This window comes from Callospermophilus lateralis, chromosome 7 (genome assembly GCF_048772815.1).
Source record: "Callospermophilus lateralis isolate mCalLat2 chromosome 7, mCalLat2.hap1, whole genome shotgun sequence".
Lineage (NCBI taxonomy): Eukaryota > Metazoa > Chordata > Mammalia > Rodentia > Sciuridae > Callospermophilus > Callospermophilus lateralis.
In genome coordinates this window covers 119,639,472-119,662,432 of record NC_135311.1, presented here as the reverse complement: position 1 = coordinate 119,662,432, position 22,961 = coordinate 119,639,472, and the positions used below count along the sequence as shown (strand labels likewise).

The window sequence follows — 22,961 nt, the reverse complement described above, 5'->3', positions numbered from 1 at the left end:
GCAGGGGGGTTGCTATGGGGTATATATTTGTATCTAGAGAACGGAGTCTCTCTTTCTGCTTTCTGATCACCATGTGAGCTGTTTCCCTCCACCACACTCTTCCACCATGATGCTCAACCTCACCTTGAACCCCAAGGAATGGATCTGGCTCTGTATGGACTGAGACCTCTGAAACTGTAAGCCTCCAAATAAATTTTCCCTCCCCTACAGTTGTTGGATCCTTCAGTCACTGTCGTGAAACAGCTGATTAAAACAGAAGAGGACTTATTCATCGCCCATCTCTGCCTTGCACAATCATGGCCTGTGATAGTTGTTCAAAATCAAACAACCTGGAGAGGCTCATCTGATGATTTAAATCCATCCAACAATTTCCCCAGCACAACTAAAATTCTCCCTCCCTACGCACAGCACAAAAGCTGTTGTTCAGAAGCTCTAAAGGCATACATTTCAATGTAATCAACAAGCAAACCAATGTATAGCGCTTTTATGTGGCTCTTATGTGCCAGGTGTTGTTCTAGCAATTACTATGTGTTAAGCAATTGCTTAGTAATAGAACATCTACCATGATTCTACAAAGCAAGTGTTCTTTATTATCGTCCTATTTTACAGAGGAGGAAAGCAAGTGTTATGGGTAGGATTGTTCCTTCCGAAATTCATATGTTAAAGTCCTAACCTCTGATCTCTCAGAATATGGCAGTATTTGGACCGAAGGTCTTTAAAGAGGATGTTAAGATAAAATGAAGCCATTAGGGCCAGCCTTAATCAACTATGCAATGCTGAGGATCATACCCAGGGCCTCATGCTTGCTCGCAAGTGCTGCCCCACCACTGAGCTACAGCCCTAGTCCTGGTGCTCAAGACAAGTGTCCTGCACAGAGGTCACGGGAAACGACAGGGAGAAAATGGCCATCTACCTACCAAGGAAAGGGACCTCAGAATGAAGCCAGCTCTCCTGACACTTCGATCTTGAACTTGTATCTGGAAGAAATGTGAAGAAATAAAGTTCTATTATTTAAATCCATATTGTGTGTGTGTGTGTGTGTGTGTGTGTGTGTGTGTGTGTTTTAATGCAGCCCTAGCAAACGAGGTACATAGTAACTTGCCTCGATCTATATACACTGCCAGGGAACTCAGAATTTAATGAACTCTGAATCTGAACCTGAGTACTTTGATTCTAGAGTCCACGTGTTTTGCAATAATAGAAATGTCCTCTCTACAGTTTATCACGGTAGCCACTAGGCACATGTGGCTACTGAACATTTGAAATGTGGTTAGCATTAAAAAAAAAAAAACTGAAAAAATTTTTTAACTTACATTAAAATACAATTAAAATGTAAAACAAAAACCATGTGGCTACCATAATAGATGTAGCTTTATACAGTTTCACGGCATAAAACTTAAGGTGTTTGCAGAATCTTCTAGAAGCCTTTTGTGTGTGCTCTGAGAACCGTGCTTCTATCCTTGTTCCCTCTGCCTGCTGTATTTCTTGCAACCCTTTCCACCTCAGCCCCTGTTGCCTAGTTTCCTGCTAAAGGGAGCAAGGGGTCGGCTGGCTGGCTTTCGAGAATCCTGTGGCCTGGGCAGCGCAGGGTGGTTGGTGCTCTGTGCTAAGCATGGGTGTTAGCCAATCAAATGGCAAGCAGCACAAACACTGAGTGACATTTTCAGAACTATTAATATTTCATCAGAAATGATCACTTTCCCTTTAAATACACTATCTTAAAAGGTTTTCTACATTCTTAACTATAATTTTATTCAGTCTAGGTCCTTGGAATTTTCCCCAAAGGAGAACATCTTCAATTTTATAATGAAAATCAAAAAGGGAACGAAGCTTGGATTTCAAAATTCAAGAGTCAACATTTCTAGGAACTCAGCCCCTCTGTAAGGAGCAAGGTTGTATTTGGGGTACCTACGGTATGCCAGACGTTTTATAGTAATAAACACCTTTAGGTTATCCAATATGTATTTATTGAGGGCCTACTATGTGGCAGAAATGGGATCTTCAAAGTAGTTTTATTATTTTTATTATTTAGCACTATTTCAGGAAAGGATTTCCTTCGTCCCCATTTCATCTCAAATGTTGCCTCCTCAAAGACCCTGCTGGACCACCTGCCTCCCCTCCTTCCCCATTGCCTCATCTTGTCGGTCACTTTCCACCAGAGCCTTTGTTTCACCCTCTATTACCTCTCCTTCACTTGCTTGCCCTTTAGTGATCTATCTCCCCCCACTGGAATATGGACTCCAGGAGCACAGGGACTAGGCCAGTTTTGTCCACCCTCTTGCTTCTCCAACGCCCAGCAGCTCACCTGGCACAGAGCCAGGGCTCCGCTGATATTGAGGAACCAAGGAAGAAGACTGTCAGGGTGGCAGGGCTAGGAGAGGCAGTGACAGGACCAAGGCAGCCCTACTGCTACAGGCTGCCCTCTCTTCTCCCTTGTTTCTCTGCCTCTTGCAGGTCCTTCCCAGGGGGACCGCTGGACGAGCTACCACTGCCTTTGGGGGCCAGAGAGCCTGCGGGGAGAGGTGCCGAGCCGGTTCTGGTTAAGGAAGTCTCCTCACTGAGATTAGGAGGGTACTGATCAGCAAAGAGCCCTTCTCGCTGCTTCTCCATTCCGCTGTCCCCCAACCCCAGGACCTACTGGAGCCAAGGCTGGGAGTCTTTCTGACGGCTAAGGGCACAGGATTGGACCCAGGATCCTGGGGTTGAATCTCAGCTCCCCAATTTCTCCGTGGGACTTGGACACACCCTTTATAACTTTTGAGACTCAGTTTCCTCACACCGTGTAGAACGATCGTGAAAAACGGTACTAATTTCATAAGCCTGAATAAGATTCATAAGACTCCAGAGCCTGGCACTCAGTCAGGCCCCCAGAAGGGCGGTTAGGGTTCAAATCAGGAGGATAAAGGGACACCCAGACAGGCTCTGAGGTTCCCTGGGGGTGGTGGGGTGGCGCGGCAGGGGTTTGGCCATGACGTCTAATGGGAAAAGCGTCCTGGGGTCCTGCGAACCCCACCCCACCCCCACCCCACCTGCAGGTGCCCGCGCACCAAGCCGTTGCGTTTGAAACCCACAGAAAGAATTCCAGCGCTCGACGGCAAGGGTGTGGGAGCCACTGGCGAGGAAATTGGCCACAGCCGCCCGGCCCGGCCGGCCCTGCGGACACTGCGCCTTTTTAAAGGGTTGGGAACCTTCCGGGTGCTGATCGCAGCCCTGCGCAGGGGGCGTGGCAGGTGTCTGCTGGGGGTCCGCGGCCGGGCGGGCTGCCGGCCCATTGGCACGTTGGGGACTTATTTCCCAGGCAGCAGAGCATCCTCAGGAAAGGGGGTCAGAAGCGGGGATCAGGGACAGCGGCAGCCACGACTCCCAGGGGGGCCAGGGCCGTTGGCGCTGGGTGTGCGCGGGGTTCCTGGGAAGGCCCGCGCTGAGAACCTCATGGCAAGCTCCTGCCCCCAAGGAACCTAGCACAGTGCCCGGACCTTGCCCAGCCATCCACTGTGGCTCAGCGGGCAAGAATGGGCTGAGCCCCAGGTGCCGCAAGGAGTCACAGGGGTGTCGCAACGGGGGAGTGACAGGGACTGTGGGGAGAGCCAGTCCTCCCCCTACAGCTGCTCCCAGATGTCATTCTGCCCGCCCAGGCGCCTGGTTCCTGAGCTCCCGGGGATTCCACAGTTACTAAGCTACTGGTTTTTGTTGACTTTTAAATATTTTCTTCTAAGGGAGAAGGGGAGGGGGGCAAAAGTCAGCAGCGAGCAAGTAAAAACAAGTCAAAATAAGCCCCCTCTCCCCCAAAGAAAGCTGTCCACCACCCACCATCCCTACACAAACCCAAGGCCTTCCTATATAACCATCTGGCTGGAGCAACAGCCGGACAGGACTGACCTGCTTCCCAGGCTCCCCCCTCAGCGCCCTTCTTGGTGAATGAGGGGCGGTGGTGGATGGTCTCTCTGTCTTCCAGCCCTGGGAGGACAAAGGGGCTTCCAGAAAGAGAGGAGGAGGATGGCCAGTGGGAATGGACTCTCTTCATCCTCGGCCCTTGTGGCCAAGCGCCCCTCTGCCCTGGGCCCATTCCCCAGATACGTCTGGATCCACCAGGACACACCCCAAGACAGCCTAGACAAGACTTGCCATGAAATCTGGAAGAGAGTTCAGGGCTTACCTGAGGCCCTGCAGCCCAGGACCTCGATGGAGCAGCTCTCTACCCCTATGGCTGGAACTCCAAGAGACCATGGGTTCAGCTTCCAAGAAGAGTGAGTATCCATCCCTCTATTTGGTTGGCAGCAAAGGCGGAGGGAAGAGATGAAGTGAGACCTGGGAGAATGTTCTGGCTTACTGTTCAGTTTGGTTGAACCTTAAACACACTATATCTTTCCTCCATTCCCATAGTCCTATGTCTATGGTTCTAGGTTCTGAAGTTACTTGTGCAGACAGCCTGACCTAGGTTGTATTTCAGACTGTCTTGTCACCAGCCAGCTTAGGGGATATTGCTCATTCTAAATAGGCAACCTCGAGGTGGATCTGGAGTCCTTGAAAAGCACTTTAGCCAGGTTGAGGGTTGGACAGCTCTTGATCATCCCCAGAGGCAACTAAAAGATCCCTCCCTTCTCCCATGCTAAGTCTGGGCATTCGTGCAGATAAGACTGGTGGATTTAAACCACATCTGGAATTCCCTAATATGGGGAGCAGCTGTCCCATTCAGCCTCCACATACGCTACTGCAAGAGCGTGCATCAAAATATTTACTGGGAAGGCATTGACATATTCAGAGGACATAATAGAAAATTAAAGTGCGGGAAGATGGCTGTAAATAGCCTGTTTCCTAGATGGGAAATCCTGTGTCTGGGAAACACAGAGCTAAATGTTTCTCCCCCAGGGCAAAGTTGGATGGATATTGTGGGGGGATGGATATTTACAAAGGGAGGAAGGGGCAAAGAGGAAAAGGGGAACCTCATTAGGAAAAGGAAGTAAATCTGCCGCGGTTATTAATGCCGTTGTGGAGCACTTCTTCAGTGCTCTGCGTCTTCAAAGTGGGCCACAAGCATTAATTAATCTTCCCAGAGTCCCTATGAAGCAGGTATTAGTATCCCCATTTTACAGATGGATTAAGTGTTAATAATTAAGTGCTAATTAAAGACTAAGTGATAATTTAAGTGTTGTCTGCTTCAACACATGCTCCAGCACAGTTCAGAGACGATGCTCTGGAGTGGCAGGGGGTGGGGGGTGAGGGAGGTCAGGCATTTATTAGCTGCTACTGGTTTCAGGGATGTCTAAGCAAGAGCTCAGAGCAAAAGTGATGTATAACTGAAACCCAGGTCTGCACTACCTGCCGTCCCTTTGCAGGCTTATATACTTGCTGCAGATGAAGGTGGAAGGCACTTGGGCTGTTCCTTCCTCCCCTGCCCTGTGCTCAGCATGACATGGCTCAGACAGGAATGGCCTGTCCACAGCCAAAATCCTGCTATCAGGCTTTTCAGTAGCACTGAGCTGTTTTCCCTTGCCCATGGCCATCTGCTCTGGGACAGGGCCTTGGCAGGGGGTGCCTTGGGGCTGTGCTCAGCTCTCAATGGCCAAGGAGCTGAATGGCCACTTTGTGGACCCAGGGTCAGTAGCAATTTCCAGTAGATGGCATCCTCTCTGCCAGGTCACACTGAATTAATGCAGACAGACTCGACTTCCAGTCTGCACTTGGCCGAAAAATTGAACTGGCGCACCTTTGGCCAGTTCCTTAACTCCATTTGGCCTTGATTTGCTCATCTGCAAATTGAGGATGATATGGCCTGCCTTGTCCACCTTAGAGTTGATAATGAGGATCAAATGTGATGGGAGATAAGGAAATGAAAGATGCATTAGACAAATGAGGCTGCCCTTGATACGTAATTCATAGAGTCTGGGGCTTTCTGCTGTCATGGTCGGCTTCCATCTGGGGTTTTCACACTCTGCTCCATAGACCCCAGGGTGCTTCTGCAGCCACCCAGAATCAAGTGGTCTGTTTCTGGGCCCTAATTCCCACTTCAGCTGGAGCTGTTCAGCTTTCATGGGTTTTACTTACTGGAGTTCTGAGGAAGGTTACATTTGAAAAGAGTTCTACTGAGAAAAAAGCCGGGGAGCCACTGACTTAGATGAATAAACGATGTCATAATTGTGTAGATATCAACCAAGGAGAACACAATGAGCTATTCTTGAAATAAAAGGCAGCTGTGCCGCTGGAGTCGGACAACTCTGATTTCAGATCACATTTTATCCTCACGCCAGCGGCAGGATTTGAGGCTGTTTAATTAATCTGAGCTTTGGTCTCCTCATCTGCCAGGTGGGAGATGATTACTGTGCATTTTGCAGGGCTGTTGGGGTGGTTAAATAGGATAATTTCCACTGTCCTGATAATAATTAGGATTTCTGAAAGTCCCCGTAACCATGATGGAAAATGTTTCTATTACTATTACACGAGGTAGGTATTATTTGAAACTCTATCGTTTTTACTTTTATTATAGTAATTTTAAAACAAAACATCAAGTAGTATAGTGAATAGTAACATGTCTAATGCTGAGTTTCAATAATTATCAAATTGTGCCATTTGGGCTTAATTGGTCCCTTAGCCCCATTTTTAGATAAAACTCTGTTACAGATGAGGCAAACCAACTTTGGATGGGTTGATTTCTTTGCTGGGGATCCTACACACTTAGGAAGTGGTAGTCTCAGAAATGAAACCCAGGGACCTCTTAGCCATGATGTGATAATGGTGGCTGTCTCCCCCTAGATGGTTATCCAAAGATGCTTCATATTTGGAGGCATATTCTGAGTTGATTCCACATAGATTTGGAACCCAGGGTGCTGTCTATGGCAGGTCTGGGATGCTTTCAGGTCCACAAGACACCTCTCAGCTCTGCATTGTGCGTAACTTGTAGATTTGGTTTGGGTGACACTTTCTTCCACTGGGGATAGCTAAGTAAGTGAATTCTAGAACTCTTGTTAGCCAGAATTTTTTTCTTGACCCTGGTCCTATAAGTCATAGAAACCCAGGTGTCTCAAGTTTGATAGAGATCTTGAAGGTGACCCTGTGCTGTTTGAATCCCCTCCCCTACATCCCTGCCAGGTGGCTATCCACTCAGATGCTTTCTTAGGTGGGGAGCTGCCCTTTCCTAGGGCAGCCCCTTCCTTTGCTATGAACTCTTTCGAAAGGTCATTTTCTTCCAGTAATTGAAATCTGTCTCCGTCAAACGAATATCCAGTGATCTGGATTCTGCCCTCAGGGCTCCAAGGCGAATCTATCCTCCCTTCCTTCAATAGCTCTTTAGATGATAAAAGATGGCAGCGATATTCCTCCTAGACTCTCTGGTCTCTACAAGCTAATGCTTCTAGTTTTCTAAGTTCCCTTAACCTGCCGGTGTGGTTGGTTTCCTATCCACGTGGCTGGACCCTTGGCGGTCTGGTTGTACAGCAATCTTCCAGGTGTGGTCCAGTGCATGCAGAAGGAGTCCTGGCTACTGTGTGTATCCCCGTGATGATGGTGATTAATACCACATGCTCTTGTCCCTCCACACTGACTGTTCTGTGGACACATTTTGACTTCATTCATTCTTTCAACAGATATTTATTAATCGCGTGCCTGGCACTGGGGGCTAAGAGCTTGGGGGATAGAGCTAGGGGGATAGATACTGCAACCAAAAAGGAAGTAAATAAAAACTGTGATCACGTTGGAGTGTGCGAAGAACTAGTATTCTCCTTTGGAGGAGACCAATGATCAGCACATAAAAATAAATGAGATAATTTCAGAGAGCAATGAGTGCAATGATAGAAATAAAATAGAATAAAGTAATAGTCAGAGACCCTTTAGATGGAGGATCAGGTCTCTTGAGCTGAATTCAGGATGCTGAGAAGGAACGGGTCGGGTGGCAATTCTGGTAAGAACATTCCGGCAGAAGAAAGACAAGCGGAAAGACCCTGAGAGACACAGCCTGGTTTCTAGTGCAGTGATGGATGGGGACATGGTGTAGGCAATCTCAGAGAATAACAGACAAGGTTCTAGAGGCCTGAGCATCACTGGATGGAGTTCAGGTTTTATTCTGCATATGGTGGGTCACGTTTGGAGGCTTTCAGGATGTGGGAGCAACACAGGTTCATTATTATTATTAATATTAATATTATTATTATTATTATTATTATTATTATTATATATTTTTAAGATGTATCCAGCTTATGTGTGGAGATAGCTTGTGGGTGTGTTGAGGCTGGTGTCAGTGGTGGTGGCTGGAGCAGAGTGAAGACAGCAGAGACATGGCTGGGAGGTAAGGGTTCAGAGTCCCATACCAGAGGAGCCAGTGGACCCGCTGCTGACCTGCGGCAGGCATTGAGGCTGATCCTGGGTTTTGGCTCAGGCCTAGGTTGACCATGGTGCCATTTGTAGGGGAAGAAAGGGCAAGAAATGAGTTATGGCAAGAAATTAATGGTTTTTCCTCGTGTCAATGAAACTTCAGAATCTTTTTCAGTTATTTTTTAATTAGTTGTAAGTTTGAGCTTGGAGAATTGTGTCAAGCCACTTCCTGACTCACATTCAAGGATTACTTGTTCTTTCATTCCTCTCATCCCCAAAATTTCACAGCCTCCAAATGAGGCCTTTGGATTTTCTGTTGACTCCATGCTCTGACTGTGAAAGGAATTTGTTAATTCTTCCCAGCCAGGGCCCTGTGGCTGGATCCCAGGGATAGAGAGATAAGTAGGACAGAAGTCCTCTGTCAAAGAACTCCCAGTGACATCCAGTAAACAATTATTGTACACCTACTATTTGCCCATGTTGGAAAAACATGCAAGAACAGAAAAGATGGAGTTACCTCTGACCTCCTGCCTGCATCTTGTAACGCATTATGATAAGTGTTCTGATGAAGACATCCTAGGGCCATGCAGCACATCAAGGGGACTTGAACTGACTTAGGCTTGAGACTTGGGGAAGTCTTCCTGGACAAGGTGAGGAGAACAAGCTGAAGGGTCCGCAGACATGATCTCTGAACTGTGAATGTAATAACAGATGTTCCTGGGAGCAGAAGAGGTCATGATCCTGGTAACTGTGGAGGTCTCCCTCACCCAAGGCCTCCCCTGAGCTAGGTCTTGATAAGAAAGAAGGGAAAACTTATGCAGGTGCAGGACAGGATGTAGCGTGTGCGAGGGGCCATGAGAGAGGAAATATGGGCTGCACCTGGCCCATCTGGGTGTGGTCAGCCTTCCTGGTTGCTCCCAGGTCTTTGGCACAAGTACCCAAGATTTTCTCATCTATGCAAATCAGGCAGAACTTGGTTTGCAGAGTCAAAAGGTTTTGGTGAGCATCATTTCGAGCCAGATCCAAGGAAGAAGACAAATCTGCAGAAAGAAGAAATTTGTTTAACAATTAAAAAAAAAACATAAATGATTCCTGGCTTGCAGCTTTCTGGATAGTCACAAGAAGGAAGAGGCTGTTTGGCACTTTCTTATTAGATCAGTGTCAGCTCCCGCCAGCCAGACCGCCACGCTGGTGCAGTCAGTGAGTCTCGGGAACCCATGTCTCAGCCTTATTCAAATTGCTCTCCCAACAAATCAGTTTCTTGGTGCTATTATTATTTAAACTAATGGATAGATCCTGTTTTGTGGGAATATATATCCTCTATCATCATCATCATCGTCACTATGATTATTTTAAACTTGAGACCTGGTGATGGGAATGGAAAGAACAAGACCCTCACTTGGGCTGATGTCCCATAGCAGAAGCCAGCACTGAAAGTCTCCAGAGTGTAAAGCCCCAGGACAGTGCTCTCTTCTCTTTGAGGAGTCCAGTGCTTCTCTGAGAGTCTGCGAAAGGTTGCTGGACGCCCTTCTGCCTGAGACAAGTCTCCAATATTTTGAGAACGATTGCAGGGGGTCCCCTGGGTTGCAGGGGGAACACGTTGCCCTGAGACCCAGCGCTTAGGCAAGTGTCCCCCTCCTTTGACCCCCCAGCACTGGGACTCAGCACTCTGCCTTGTTGCTGTCTAGGCACACCCATCCTTGATTGGCAAGTGACATGGTGCTGGCTGGGGGACAGAGGCTCGAGGCCCCTGGCCCTTCTCTCGTCCAGCTCCCTCCACATCCCATCAGTCTATCTTAAGCGAGGTCTTTGACCCTTTCCTTCCTTGCTTCTCCCTCTCTGTCACTCCTCATCTCATCTTGCTGCGCTGGGTTCCGTTGCCTCCCTGTCCCCCACCTCTCCAGCTCCATCCTCCTGAAGCACACCAACAGCACTGCCCACACTCCTTCCATGGCTCCCCACTGTCCTTCAGTCCCTCAGTCTGGTCTTCTAGGGTCTCTGTAGTGGGCCTGCTTTTTTCTCCAAGTTCAAGTCCTGTTGTTCTCCTTCACATGCCCTGTCAACCAAGATGAGCTCCCAGCAGGCACACGTGGCCCTGCCTTTCTTTGCTCAGTGCCTCCACTGTCAGGAGTGCCTTGCTCTCTGTCTGTCTTCCAAGTTATTGTCCGTCTTTAAAGACTTAGAGTAAGTGTGTCTGCCTGGGAATTTTTTTACTACTTATCCCATTCAACATTTTTTCTTCTTTTTTCTTGTTTCTCTTTTTTAATTTAAATAAAAAATAGTATTCTACCTCTTCCCTAAGAGTCTTAAAGGTATCTCATATAACAAAAAATAAGGAGACAGGGGGTTAGAATCCCAGCACAACTTCCTAGCTGTAACCAAGTTCTTCAAACTGTCTGTGCCCTTCTTTGCTCATCTGAAAAATAGAAAGTGATAGGGCGAAACTGAAGCACATAGCGAGACCCATGTAAACCCTACACAGCACCTGGATTAGGATAAGGACCCCATGTTCATCACCATTGTCATCACCATCATCATCACCATCATCATCATCACTACCACCATCACCACCACACCACCATCATCACCACCACCATCATCATCACCACCACCACCACCACCACCACCACCATCACCACCACCATCATTATCGTCATCACTACCACCATCACCATCACACCACCATCATCATCACCATCATCATCATCACTACCACCATCACCATCACACCACCATCATCATCACCATCATCATCATCACTACCACCATCACTATCACCACCACCATCACCATCACCACCATCATCATCACCACCACCACCAACATCACCATCACACCACCATCATCATCACCATCATCATCATCACTACCACCATCACCATCACACCACCATCATCATCACCATCATCATCATCACTACCACCATCACTATCACCACCACCATCACCATCACCACCACCACCACCATCACTACCACCACCATGATCACCATCACCACCATCACCATCACCACCATTATCATCACCACCATCACCACCACCACCATCACTACCACCACCACCACCATTACCACCACCACCATCACCATCATCATCACCACCATCACTATCACCACCACCACCATCACTACCACCACCATCACTACCACCACCATGATCACCATCACCACCATCACCAACACCACCATTATCATCACCACCATCACCACCACCACCATCACTACCACCACCACCACCATTACCACCACCACCATCACCATCATCATCATCACCATCACTACTACCATGATCACCATCACCACCACCATCATCACCACCACCATCATCATCATCATCACCACCACCACCACCATCACCATCATCATCACCACCACCACGATCACCGTTGTCACTGTCTTCATTATTATTATCAAGGATAAAATGACCAGACAAAAATGATATGGGGAGACTCTACATATCACAAGACTTAGGCTAAAGGAAGCTACTCGGTGAGGACAGCATTTTGCTCTGAGATTCTTGGCAAGCCAGGACGAAAAGGGAGAACATAAGAGCTGCTTTTCATAACTCATTATCTAATGAGAGAAAGCTGAAGAGATCATCATCAGAGACAAACATTGCCCTGGCTCTGAGGACCATATGGTGTGGGTCTTTATATGAGGGCGAGGGAACAGAAGAGTTGGCCTGAAACCAGCACCGTGTTGCCCATTGGCTGGAGGAGGGAACCCAGCGCCCCGGCACACCACTCCGTGTGGTTCTGGAGTGGCACGTCTAATGAGGTGGTGGTCATCTGGCACATGGTGTACCCTGCTTTGTGGCAACAAATCCCTCCTCCTCCACTTGACCATGGGCTCCTTAAGGGCAAGGGCTGAGTCTTACTCATCTTTGTCTCCCCAGTGTCCGGCCAAGTTCCTGGCACTCGGTGACTCTGCAGTGTATACGAATGAATGAGGAAGTGAATGATGGATGAGCCATTAAAATGCCACCCCAAGGAGGGTGAGGCCCAGGGGTGGCCAGGATCCAAGCAAAGGGTCATGGCCATCAGAGAAGGCACTCAGGAACATAGGGACAGAATATCAATAAGCCCAGACACGGCAGGTTTTTCCCTCCTTGTGCCATAAGCTACAAAGAAGGAGAAGTAGCAGGTTGGAGGTGTCAGGCTCTACATTTGAATTTTCTGTCTTCTCAATTGTCTTAGCAACCTTCCCAGCAGACAGTCACTATTACTCCCATCTTACAGAGAAGGAAGTTGAGGCTCAGAAAGGTACGGCAACTTGACCAAGGTCACCCAGCTGGGAGGGAGCCGAGCAAAGAGTCCTGTGGGAGACCTGCGCTCCAAGGAACACCAGGAGCCCTTTAGAATCTCCTTCCCCGTCTGCTTAGCACCAGGAGCCATGAGCAGTGAAGGGAGATGAATCATGATTAACGTCCCACTTCCCATGTCCCCCTTTGTAATTTAATTTTATGGTTTCGGGAGCTGTGTCGCAGGTTGTGGGAGCCTGCAGAGATGGGCCACCAGTGGTTTGGTTTAATCCCCTTTTTAATATCTTTGTTGCAACATTCTTTCCAATTCAGCTCCCAAGTCACATTAAAAAAATACCTCTTCCTTGGGGTAAGCCTTCCCTTATTAAACAGATTCAAATGAAAAGTTTTAAAGATAATTTGAACAATAAGAATCACTCTGTAGTTCCCAGCCCAGGCTCCTTTATTGCTGTATTTATTCCCCAGTATTTCCTGTCTCATTCCCCAGCTCACTGAGTCCCTCATTGACCACCCCCAACACTCTCAGTCTTTGGTCCAATTCAATGTCTGTCCCCCGGGGGGAAGAATCAGGAAGGGGTATCTCACCTCTATGTGCCAATGTGCCTTCCAAGGCTGTCCCACCCGCCCTGACCCTCGTGCAGAGAAATGGCTGCAGCGTAGAGGGAAAGTCACACCCGCAAAGTCTCAGAGGGGCCATGGAAGGTGGGGGAGGGGGGCGGGTGGAGAAAGGACACCTGCTCAAAATGCAGATGTCTGGACCCCTTTCCAGAGCTCCGAATGGCCCTTCCTCCAGGGGTGCCCAGGAACGTGCATTTGAAACAAGCACACAGGCCTCTCTTAGGTACATGTAGGGAAGTTTCTCTGATACTTTAGGGGCCAAAGAGGAGGAGCCCCAGGCTTCAAAATCAATAGTGAGGCACAAATTTGAGGAGGAAGTATTTCAAAGACAAGCCTGGAAAGAAGGAAGGAGATTGACCTTTTGTGAGTTCTAAGTGCATGCCATTTAAAAAAAAAAAAAATGAATCTACTACGTGTGAAGACCTTTGCTAACAAATTAGATGAACACAAAGTCCGGGCTTGGCCTCAAGGGAGCCGAGGGATTTCATAGTGTTGTCTCCTATAACCTGGGGTGAGTGTCACCATCCCATTCCTGCTTAGCAGATGAAGAGACCGAGGTCTCAGTGCCTTGCCCGACTTTGCACCTTTAGGAAGTGGGACTCTGGGCTGTGAACTGGGCCAGCGGAGCGCCAAGGCCAAGGCCGGCAGCCAGGCTCTGCTCTCCCGAGCCACAGCCTCAGTCCGAGACGCTAACATTTGCATAGCGCGCCTTACAATTTACCAAGTGCTTTCCCGTTCATCATTCCCCTTAATCCTCAGAGTCTGCGAGAGTGGAGAGGGCTGGGGGTGGGGTGTCTGAAGCTTTCCGTTGTAGGGAGGGCAGAGACCTCTGGGGATCTGTGTACCCCTTGCCCCCGACCAGAGATCCAAGGTAGCTTTGGGGTTCGGGCTACAGACCTCGGATAGCGGGCGCACCTGCAGCTTCTCTCCACGGCCCCTTCACCCCCCAAAGTGAGAGTGGTCCAGACCTCTCAGGTGGCTGGAGAGGTGGAATCCACCTCCTACCCTGCTTTCTTTCCCTCCTGCTGGTTTTCCAAGCAGGATGCCATGGTGGTATGTGTGCATGTGTGAGCACGCACGTGGGTGCAGTGGACATGTGTATGCATAGCTGTGGTGTGTCCATGTGTGTGCATATGTGTGCATATGTGTGCATATGTGTGCATGTGTGCATGTGTATGTGTGTGTGTGTGCGTGTGTGTGTGGGTCTGTGGGGAGAGGGGACCCTGGCAGTTCAGTGAGTCCTGGATTTGGAGCAGAGGGAAGAGGGAGAAGGACACAAGGAGCTTTGGCAGAGGTGGCTGCCTCCCTTCCCTCCATATGGGGCAGGGGTCACCCTGAATGCTGTGGCATATACACCAGGGGACTGGAAGATGGGCCTCTGATACCACGCAGACAGGAAGACCTGGCAGTAGCCACCAGCCTGGGCTGGAGCCCGGTGGGGCTCCCCTGGGGAAGACACAGACAGGACGCTAGAGCCTCTGCCAACACAAGGAGGGCCTCCTCTTTTCTGGGACCTTTGGCGCTCCTCCTGTCTCTACACTGCCGCGGCTCCTCGGGTCTCTACACTGAACACCTGCCTGTCCTCTGAGTTCTGTCTTCTGGTACCTTGTCCTCCTGATCCCCAGAGGCCTCTGCCCTCCTTACAACCGAGGCTCAGGGTAGGGAAGGGACTCACAGAAGGTCACTCTGTCAGGAAGCACAGAGGGGGTGTTAACCTAGGTCTGCTGCCCACAGAGTATCCCTCTTGCTTTAGGGACTGTAGGGAAGTGGCCACGTGGGGAGGTTTGGGGCCACCTGGGCCTGGGATCTACCCTACTCCACACTGATCCTCTTGGGCCAACCAAGCAAGTCTTTCACCTTCCTGAGCCTCAGTTACCTCCTTCCAAATTGGGATTGAAGATGCTTCCTGTCCTTCATGTTGTGGTGGGAGCCTGTGACAAACGGAATACCAGGCACCGAGCTGAGTCATCACAGATAGTGGCCCAGGCCTCTGTCCTCGGCTGCCATCACACCTCTGAATTGCTCTCTGGGAGAGATGCCTGCCTTCATGGAAACTGCAGCCTGCATCTTGCTGCTTACCTCTCATCTGTGGCTTCTGTTTAGAATAAAACTCCCTGGCACCGTCTCAGGGCCTGGCAGATTCGGACTCCTGCCTTATTCTCTGACCCGCCTCCTGCCACTCCCCTCTGTCCCAACAGTGTGCCCTACCACTCAAGCCAAGCTCCTTCCCAGCTGCTCCCTGCATCTGGAACCCTCTTCCTCACGTCCTTTAACTAAGTACTCAGGAACCTCTAGGCCCAGTTTGAATGACTCTTCTCACAGAGGCCTTCCTTGCCCTCCTAACTTAGGTGTGTGACTGGTGATCTCACACACAGCATTTCACGCTTGGTTTTCAGAACAGGATAGTCTAGTGGTTAGGAGAGTGGCTACTGAGCCAGATGGCCTCCGTTCATCTGCATTGTCCCTTCCTAATTCCGTGACCTTGGAAAAATTACATAATTTCTTTATTTTTTTCATTTAAAAAACTGGGATGATTGTTATGTATTTGAATCAGTTGCCTTTTTTTTTTTTTTTTTTGGTACTGGGAATTGAACCCAGAGGTACTTTACCACTGAGTTCATCGCCAGCCCTTTTTATTTTTTATTTAGAGACACGTTCTCACTAATTTGTTTAGGGCCTCGCTAAGTTGCTGAGTCTGGTTTTGAACTTGTGATCCTCCTGCCTCAGCCTCCTGAGTCACTGGGATTACAGGCATTCTCCAGAACACCCAGCTCAGTTAACTTCCGAGATATAACAAACCATTCAGAAATGTAGTGGCTCAAAACTACAACTAGACACTTGGCCCCCATTTATATAGTTAAGTAACTGGGCTGGGCTCAGCTGGGAGCGTCTCTGTGGACTGAGTTCAGCTGAAGCTGGCACATGCTCATTCATGCATCTGCAATCAGCTAGCTCTGGCCCACAGCTGGACAAGGCACCCTGGAATTTTCTTCCATCTGACTAGGACGCGTCATCTTGCAGCAGGAAGCTTGGGCCTGTCTGCAAAGAGGTTCCTAGTCCCAAGAGAAATGAGGCGAAGCCAAGGTGCCCAGGCACATTTCAAACTTCTGCTTCTTACTGAATCAAGAACAGAGGCAACTATCAAAGGGAGGTTAGATACAGGAAGGGCTCCGGTGGAGATTAAGATGAAGAGCGTTTTGCATGTGAAGTGTTCAGACACACATGGTGGCTTGTTAGTACACGATGATGGCTAACTCTGACTATTATCTTGTGAAATGAGAATAGGACCTGTTCAAGGCAGGCCTCCTTTAAACAGAGGATCTGCTTCAGCCTCTCTCTGGAGACTGACCTCTTCACCACCCGGCAATGCTCTTCTACTCACACAGACACACAGAAGTGGGAGTCTTCCCCCCAGCTGTGAGGTCAGTCTGCAGTCAGATTACAATCCAAGCCCAGGTCTGCGTGGGACTCCAGAGCTTTCTACCTGCTTCACTCTTTAATCAGTCATGTGGCCAGGACATCCGGCCTGGGTACTGTATGTGTCGTGAGTCTAAAATGCCATAGCTGGAAGAAAATATTTGTTTTGGTGTCTCCTCCAGCACTGACAATTTTCTGCTTGCATTTTCTGTTGTTTGGCTTGGATGAATAGCAGTTTTCGTCTTTGCTCTGTGTTATCATGTACACAGAACTGTTGCTGAGGGAGCTAACAGCACGCTTGCTTAGTCATTATTCTGGGAAGGGGTGCCAGCCAGTCAATAGCCTTTATTTTTATACAACTCTGCACACTGCAAATGCAGGAATAATGCACAGCATTTGAGTACAGAGCCACGATCAGACACCTATCATTTCTGGAGGTGGGCGAAGCAGAGGTGGCAGCGTGGAGCTGAAGCCCTGGAGCCCCGGCACAGATTCTAACTAGCTTCCTTTGTCAAGAGCCCAGGAGCTGGATTGCCCTCCCTGAATGATTCACTGGATAGAGTCTGATAGATTTTTTTTTTTTTTTTTTTTAACCAATCTGAAGGAGAAAGCAAACAGCACAGGAGAGGTGCCAGGACCAGCAAAACTTCTCAGGAAAAAAATAAAATCTTTTTAAAGATAGATTTCAGAAAATGAAGGTTTAACATCAAACTCAGCAAAGTCATGCACAGTGTGCAGTATGGTCCCGTGAGCCCCCAAGTGATCGCTCTGAGTCTCTGCCAGTTGCGCAGGGGACTGCTTTTGCAAAGGTTGGGAGGGCCAAGCAGGGTCATCTGATCAGCTCATGGGATGCCAGGCCAGAGGTGGAACAGGGGATAGAAGGGCAGAAAAAGAATCCCAAACTAAACCAGTAGAGAAAGCTGGGGGCCTCTGGCCTGAGAAAGGAACCAGGTATGTGCACCAGGGAATTAAAGAGCTCTGAGGGGCCAGCAAGGGTCAATGTAAGTGAGCCTGTTCATTCATTCGATCACTCAAAAGTACTTATGGAGCTGGAGTTTTGTGTCAGGCTCTGTTCTAGGCTCAGAGGCCCCCATCTTGAACAAGAGAGAGGCCCTGCCTTTGAGGAATGCATTTAATTATGGAGAGTGAAGATGTAAAAATAATACTATATGACAGTGAGAGACACTGTGGAGAAAATAAGCAAGTTGATGCCTAGTGAGTGCCTAGTAAGTGGTGGAGGGGCTTTTCAAAAAATGGGTAGGAAAGGCCACTTTGAGAACATGACCCTTGAACCCAGGCCTGAATAAGGAAGAGGGAGGAGCCAGTTCAGGGAGAATGGGGGTGGGGCATTCCAAAAGAAGTGCAAAGTCCCTGGGGCTGGATTGAATTTGGCATTTCAAGGAAGAGATAAAAGACCCATGTGGCTGGAAGAAGGGGGAGATGGGGGCAGTCTGAGTAGTGTCCTAGAGATCAGAAAGGAGGGTGAATTTTATCCCGTGTGTAATGAGAACCCACAAGAGGGTTTTGAGCAGGGGAATGGTTTGATCTGTGTTCTGAGAATGTCCTCACTCTGTGGGGCAGGCAGTTTCCCAGAACAACTAGGAACAAGCGAATCTTATTGTCTTGGGTGTGGAGGGCGCAAGGCTGGGGAGGCCCTGGGACCAGGGACTTCTAACTCTCTGGCAAATCTTGACTGCAGCGGGCTCCTTGATAAAGGCTCTTCTCATGGAGGAGTGGAGCAGGGATGATAGTATTGGACTGATTTATTCCCCCGAAGTGTTGATCCAGGATTACCGTCAGGCTGGGAGGAGGGTCTCCAGCAGTGTCCCCACGGCCTGGCCCCGGGCTCTCTGCCGTTCAACATTTCTATCTGTAAATTGGCGGAAGACTCGGAAGATGTGCTCATCAGACATGCAGCTGACACGGAGCTGTCAGGGACAGCTAATGCCACGGATGACAGGCTCAAGATTCGGCGTGATGATCCTCCCGCGGCTGGAGAGATGGGATGAGAGCAGCCACGTCCCTGATTGCATTCAGATTGGGAGAAAAACCCAGCCGGGGAGACCTGGCTGCAGAACTCCCCCTGGAAAGGAAGCCCCGGCTGGGGCGGGAGGAGGGATCCAGGGCAGCTGGACCAGACAGCGCCCCACACCATCTCCTCCCTCTCCCAGTGACAAGATCTGTGGCCTTTCAGACATTCTTGGTGAGCCACCTGTGGGCACCTGGCTTCCCATCTGGCCTTTGGTGAACTCATGACAAATGATGCCCTTGGGTGGCCTTTCAGGGTACAACCAGGGTGGACACCTGTTCTTGGCACACAGCTGCTCCTTCGAGGAATGCCACTTAGGTTCTAAGAGTCCCTGTGGTGTGTCCAGAGGAGAATGACCTGGAGGGGTGGGGTCTGGATGCTGGGAGGGACGCGAGTATCTTCTCAGACACCACAAGGACTGCAGAGTAGAAACGGAGAGGGTGCCTTCTCCTCCGTTGCTCCAGGTACCCGCAGCAGTGCACCTGGCGCACTGTAACTGGGAACTGACCACTGAGAGTAATGGCATTATAGCAATGCCGCCACAGACCTTTCCCCAGGGCTTGCTATCACCAGGCTCATGCTGAGTGTTTTGCATAACTCATCTCTAAGCAGTCACATGGTCTGACCTTGAGAGGTAGGTGTTATCGGCACTTGACAGAGGAAAAATAAAATTCTGCAATATTTGTAATGTTTTGAATAACCAATAAAAAATAAATAAAAAAAAAAAAAAGAAAGGCTTAGCTGGCAGCTATCTAGGGGCAGTACCAGGATTCGCACCCAAGGCTTCCTGGTTCCTCTTTAGCTGCCTGGCTTCTGGGTTGGGTGGGCTGGGAGTGTCCACTTAAGTGCTAAAAAGGGACCATGCCCGGAATGTTTTGGTACAAAGACCTCAGGACTCCAAGGGTCTTTTAGGAGCTGCTTTTCTGCTCTGTGATTCAGTAGTGAGGGGTGTGTGTGTGTGTGTGTGTGTGTGTGTGTACTTTCATTAAAAATAAAAACAACAGAAACTAAATGTAGACAAAAGTAGAGTGGCTTGCGTGTGGCGATCCCATGTGTCTTCCCCAGCTTTAGTGGTGATCAGCATATGCAAAGTGAGACCGATCTTGTTTGATCTGTCAGGCCCTCCTTCTCTGCTGGATTAATCTAAAGGCGATGCCAGACATGATTTTATCTGTAAATACTTTCCTGTGTATCTCTGAGAGATAAGTACTCATTTTTTTTTCATTATTGTTGTTTAAGTAGAACCACAATGCCATTATCACAGTTTTTAAAAATTAACATAATTGAAATGAGTCTGTCAAATCCAGAAAAGCTATTGGCATATGGCTGGCTTTGCAAGGTACTGGGGGTGGGGGCAGGGAGGGAAGGCAGATGCTATTCCTTCAAATGCCCCGTTCCTGGGGATGGAGACTCACTTGTTTGCTTTGGGAGGAGGAGGAGGAGGAAGAGGAGGAGGAGGAGGAGGAGGAGGAGGAGGAAGGAGATCTGAAACTTGGGGCCACAGATTGGCAACCTCTTTATTCTGATTGTTCCCAGGGGCACAGCAGTGAGAGTGGGACCTATTTATAGCCCTAAGTCTAGACATGAGAAGGAGGCAAAAGAAAGGGGAGAAGTGAGGGGGTAGTGGAGAGGGAGAGGAAGGAGAAAATCCAGAGCAGGGACTGGCCCCACATCACCATCACGCAGCCTCATGGCCCTCTGGGGGGCGTGGCCGGTCCAGCTCTACCTGCATGTGCTGAGTGAGCTCAAGTGTGGATTCCCCCTCCACATCCTCCCCTCCATCCTAGGAGGAGAGCGTCACTGTCATTTTACCAGAGAGGATGCTGAGATTCCCGGGTCTGGCAGGAAATAAGAATGGTGACCAGGTTCAAACCCAGGTCCGGTTTTCTGGAGGGGCCTTGCTCCTAGCCTCACTGAGGTGCTGAAAGGGTGGGAGCCTCAGGGCTCAGAAGATTCATACACACTCCCTACCTATTTTTTGGCACAAGCACCCTGACTCCCCACTCCCTACCTCAGGACCCCTGTGCCTCCGCAGGACCCAGTAACTATAAAGGGTAAAGGGTTCGTGCTGGGACAGCAGGGAGCCTCTAGACTACACCAGACGCCCATTCTGGTGGGTGGTCAATGCGGGGACCACTGCTCTGATGCTGTGTGTGCTGACACATGAATCATGTGCCTCTTTGCTCCTGTCCAGGTGTGCGTGCGTCAAACACACACACGAGTATGTGTATGTCCATTGTGTGTATGTGCACGTGTGCCTGTGCATGCACGCGTACTCGCATGCAGACCCCTACACAAACAGCATTGCCAGGAAGGCAAGACCCCTGCTGGGGCACTCCATGGGCACTGTTTTGGGGACACCAGTGCCCTCTCCTCTCATGGGGTCTGCCTTTCATCATCTTTTTCCTCAGTATCCCCAGGGCTAGCGTGCTGAGCAGTTTTTCAGGTGTTCGAGGTGTAGGCTACCTCACCCGGCCCTCACAGGAGCCCACCGAGTAGGAGAACAGATGGTGGTAAGCTCAGTACCCCTGGTGCCCCTGAGAGTGCCAGGAAAGAAGGTGCCCCTTGCCAGGGATGATGGCAGGAAGGTGGGGCTGAGGACTGGCAGCCATCAGGAACCTAGTGTCCCTGGGACCACCAGAGGCCATTGGGCTTCTGCTGGCCAGCAATGTCTATGCAGGTGTCCAGGTCTGAGTTCCAGGTGGAGGCCAGTGGCTGGGCATCAGGAGATCTTAGGAATCAGTGCAGGGACCACTCAACTGCTGGCACCAGCCATGACTGAGGTGAGGCCAGTCCAGGGTCCAGGATCTTGCCAGAACAGTGCCAGCAAGGAGGGACTCAGGTAGCCTCGGGGCTACAGTGTAGATCTGGGGTCTAGGGGCCAAGCCAGACTGTCAGTCTTTTTTTTTTTTTTTTGCTTGAGAAAGCAATAGGCTTCCCTCAACAGGAAACACATTTCCATCAAGTGCCGCATCCGCCCCCTTTCCCTGGGGCCCGCGTCCTGCTGTAGAGCCACCCCTTGGTGAGCAGACACTCTCACCGCCTCTCTCTCTCTGACCTGTTTGCAGAGCTCTGGAACTCAGCAGCGGCAAGGATGAGATCTCCCTGTTGGTGGAGCAGGAGTTCTTGAGTCTCACCAAAGAGCACCTCATCCTGGTCAAAGAGAGCTCAGGGGACCTGGCAGCACCCGGAGGCATTCCCCAAGGGACCAGAGAACCAGTTCCTTGCATTCTCGCACCTCCTTTGGTGGCTGGCAGCAGTGAGCGCCCTGGAGCCTCCATCGTTGCTGGTGACAACCTTCGGGAGCAGAAGGTGGCCGTGTCTGTGATTGGCAGCCGGCAGGACTGCGATTCTGCCCTGTCGACGGTGACAGGCATCTTGCGTGCTGCCAAGATCAAAGGGACCGAGGATGGGGGCCGCAGCCTGGGTGCCTCCAACTCGGAGATCAGCAAGCTCCTGGCCCAGTTTCCACTGAAGTCCACGGAGATGTCCAAGACCCCTGACAACAAGATGGTGCTGGAGGAGGCACGGGTCATCAAGGACTTCCTGCAGAACAGCATGTTCAGTGGCTCTGGGAGCTTCAGGGAGCCTGCAGGGCTGGGCCCATTCCTGCTGCTGCCACCCCCACCTCCTCCTGCACCCCCTGACAAACTCTTGGAGCTCCCTGCTCAGAAGAGGCAGCTCCCCGTGTTTGCTAAGATCTGCTCCAAGGCCGAGTCTGACCCCACCCTGGAGGGGCACCACTCGATGGGTGAGTGGGGCTGGGATCAGGGGTACAGAGTGGGCCTGCGTGGAGGCGGCCTCCTAGGAAGCCATCGGGGCCACAGCACACACATAAAGCATCATTGGGTGAAGCAGGACAAAGCAGCCTCTCGGGTGGGCACAGGCTCCCAGGTGCAGGCTGCTCTCAGTCCCTGCAGGCCTGCTCTGCTGGATGCCCGTGGGCAGGGCACAGCTTGTGTGAGCAAATGCAGAGACCCTGATCCAGACCACTTTGGGAAGAGGGATCGGTACCATGTATGTAGTAACTGGCTCCATGTTTTGACTCCACCAGGAAGAAAGTATTTACCCTAGCTGGGTCCACGGTGAGGCTGAGGCTGCATCATGGAGATGGCTGGAGGGGAATTTGATTGGCAGCTGGGGTCACTTAGCTTGGGATGGAGGCACTTGTTCTGGCCATTAGGTCTAGTTCTCACTCTCTCTGGGGCAGAAAGTGGATGCATAAGTTCTCATGGCTCAGCCTGTTGGTCCTGGGATCTGCTTCCCAGATACTTCCCACATTTCCCTCTCCCCTTAGATTCTGTCTTTTGTCCTGATCTAGCCATTCAGACTGG

The 22,961-nt window shown here is 50.0% G+C and overlaps 1 protein-coding gene across 1 annotated transcript in view; it reads left to right on the top strand.

Annotated features, from left to right (window-relative positions):
• The first annotated feature begins 3,918 nt into the window (after positions 1 to 3,918).
• C7H1orf94 (chromosome 7 C1orf94 homolog) overlaps positions 3,919 to 22,961 on the top strand; it is a 35,848-nt gene continuing 16,805 nt past the window's right edge. The window contains exons 1-2 of the mRNA XM_076863199.2: positions 3,919 to 4,247; positions 21,696 to 22,378. Coding sequence (XP_076719314.2) covers positions 3,919 to 4,247; positions 21,696 to 22,378 — 1,012 coding nt within the window. The remainder of the gene's footprint in view (positions 4,248 to 21,695; positions 22,379 to 22,961) is intronic.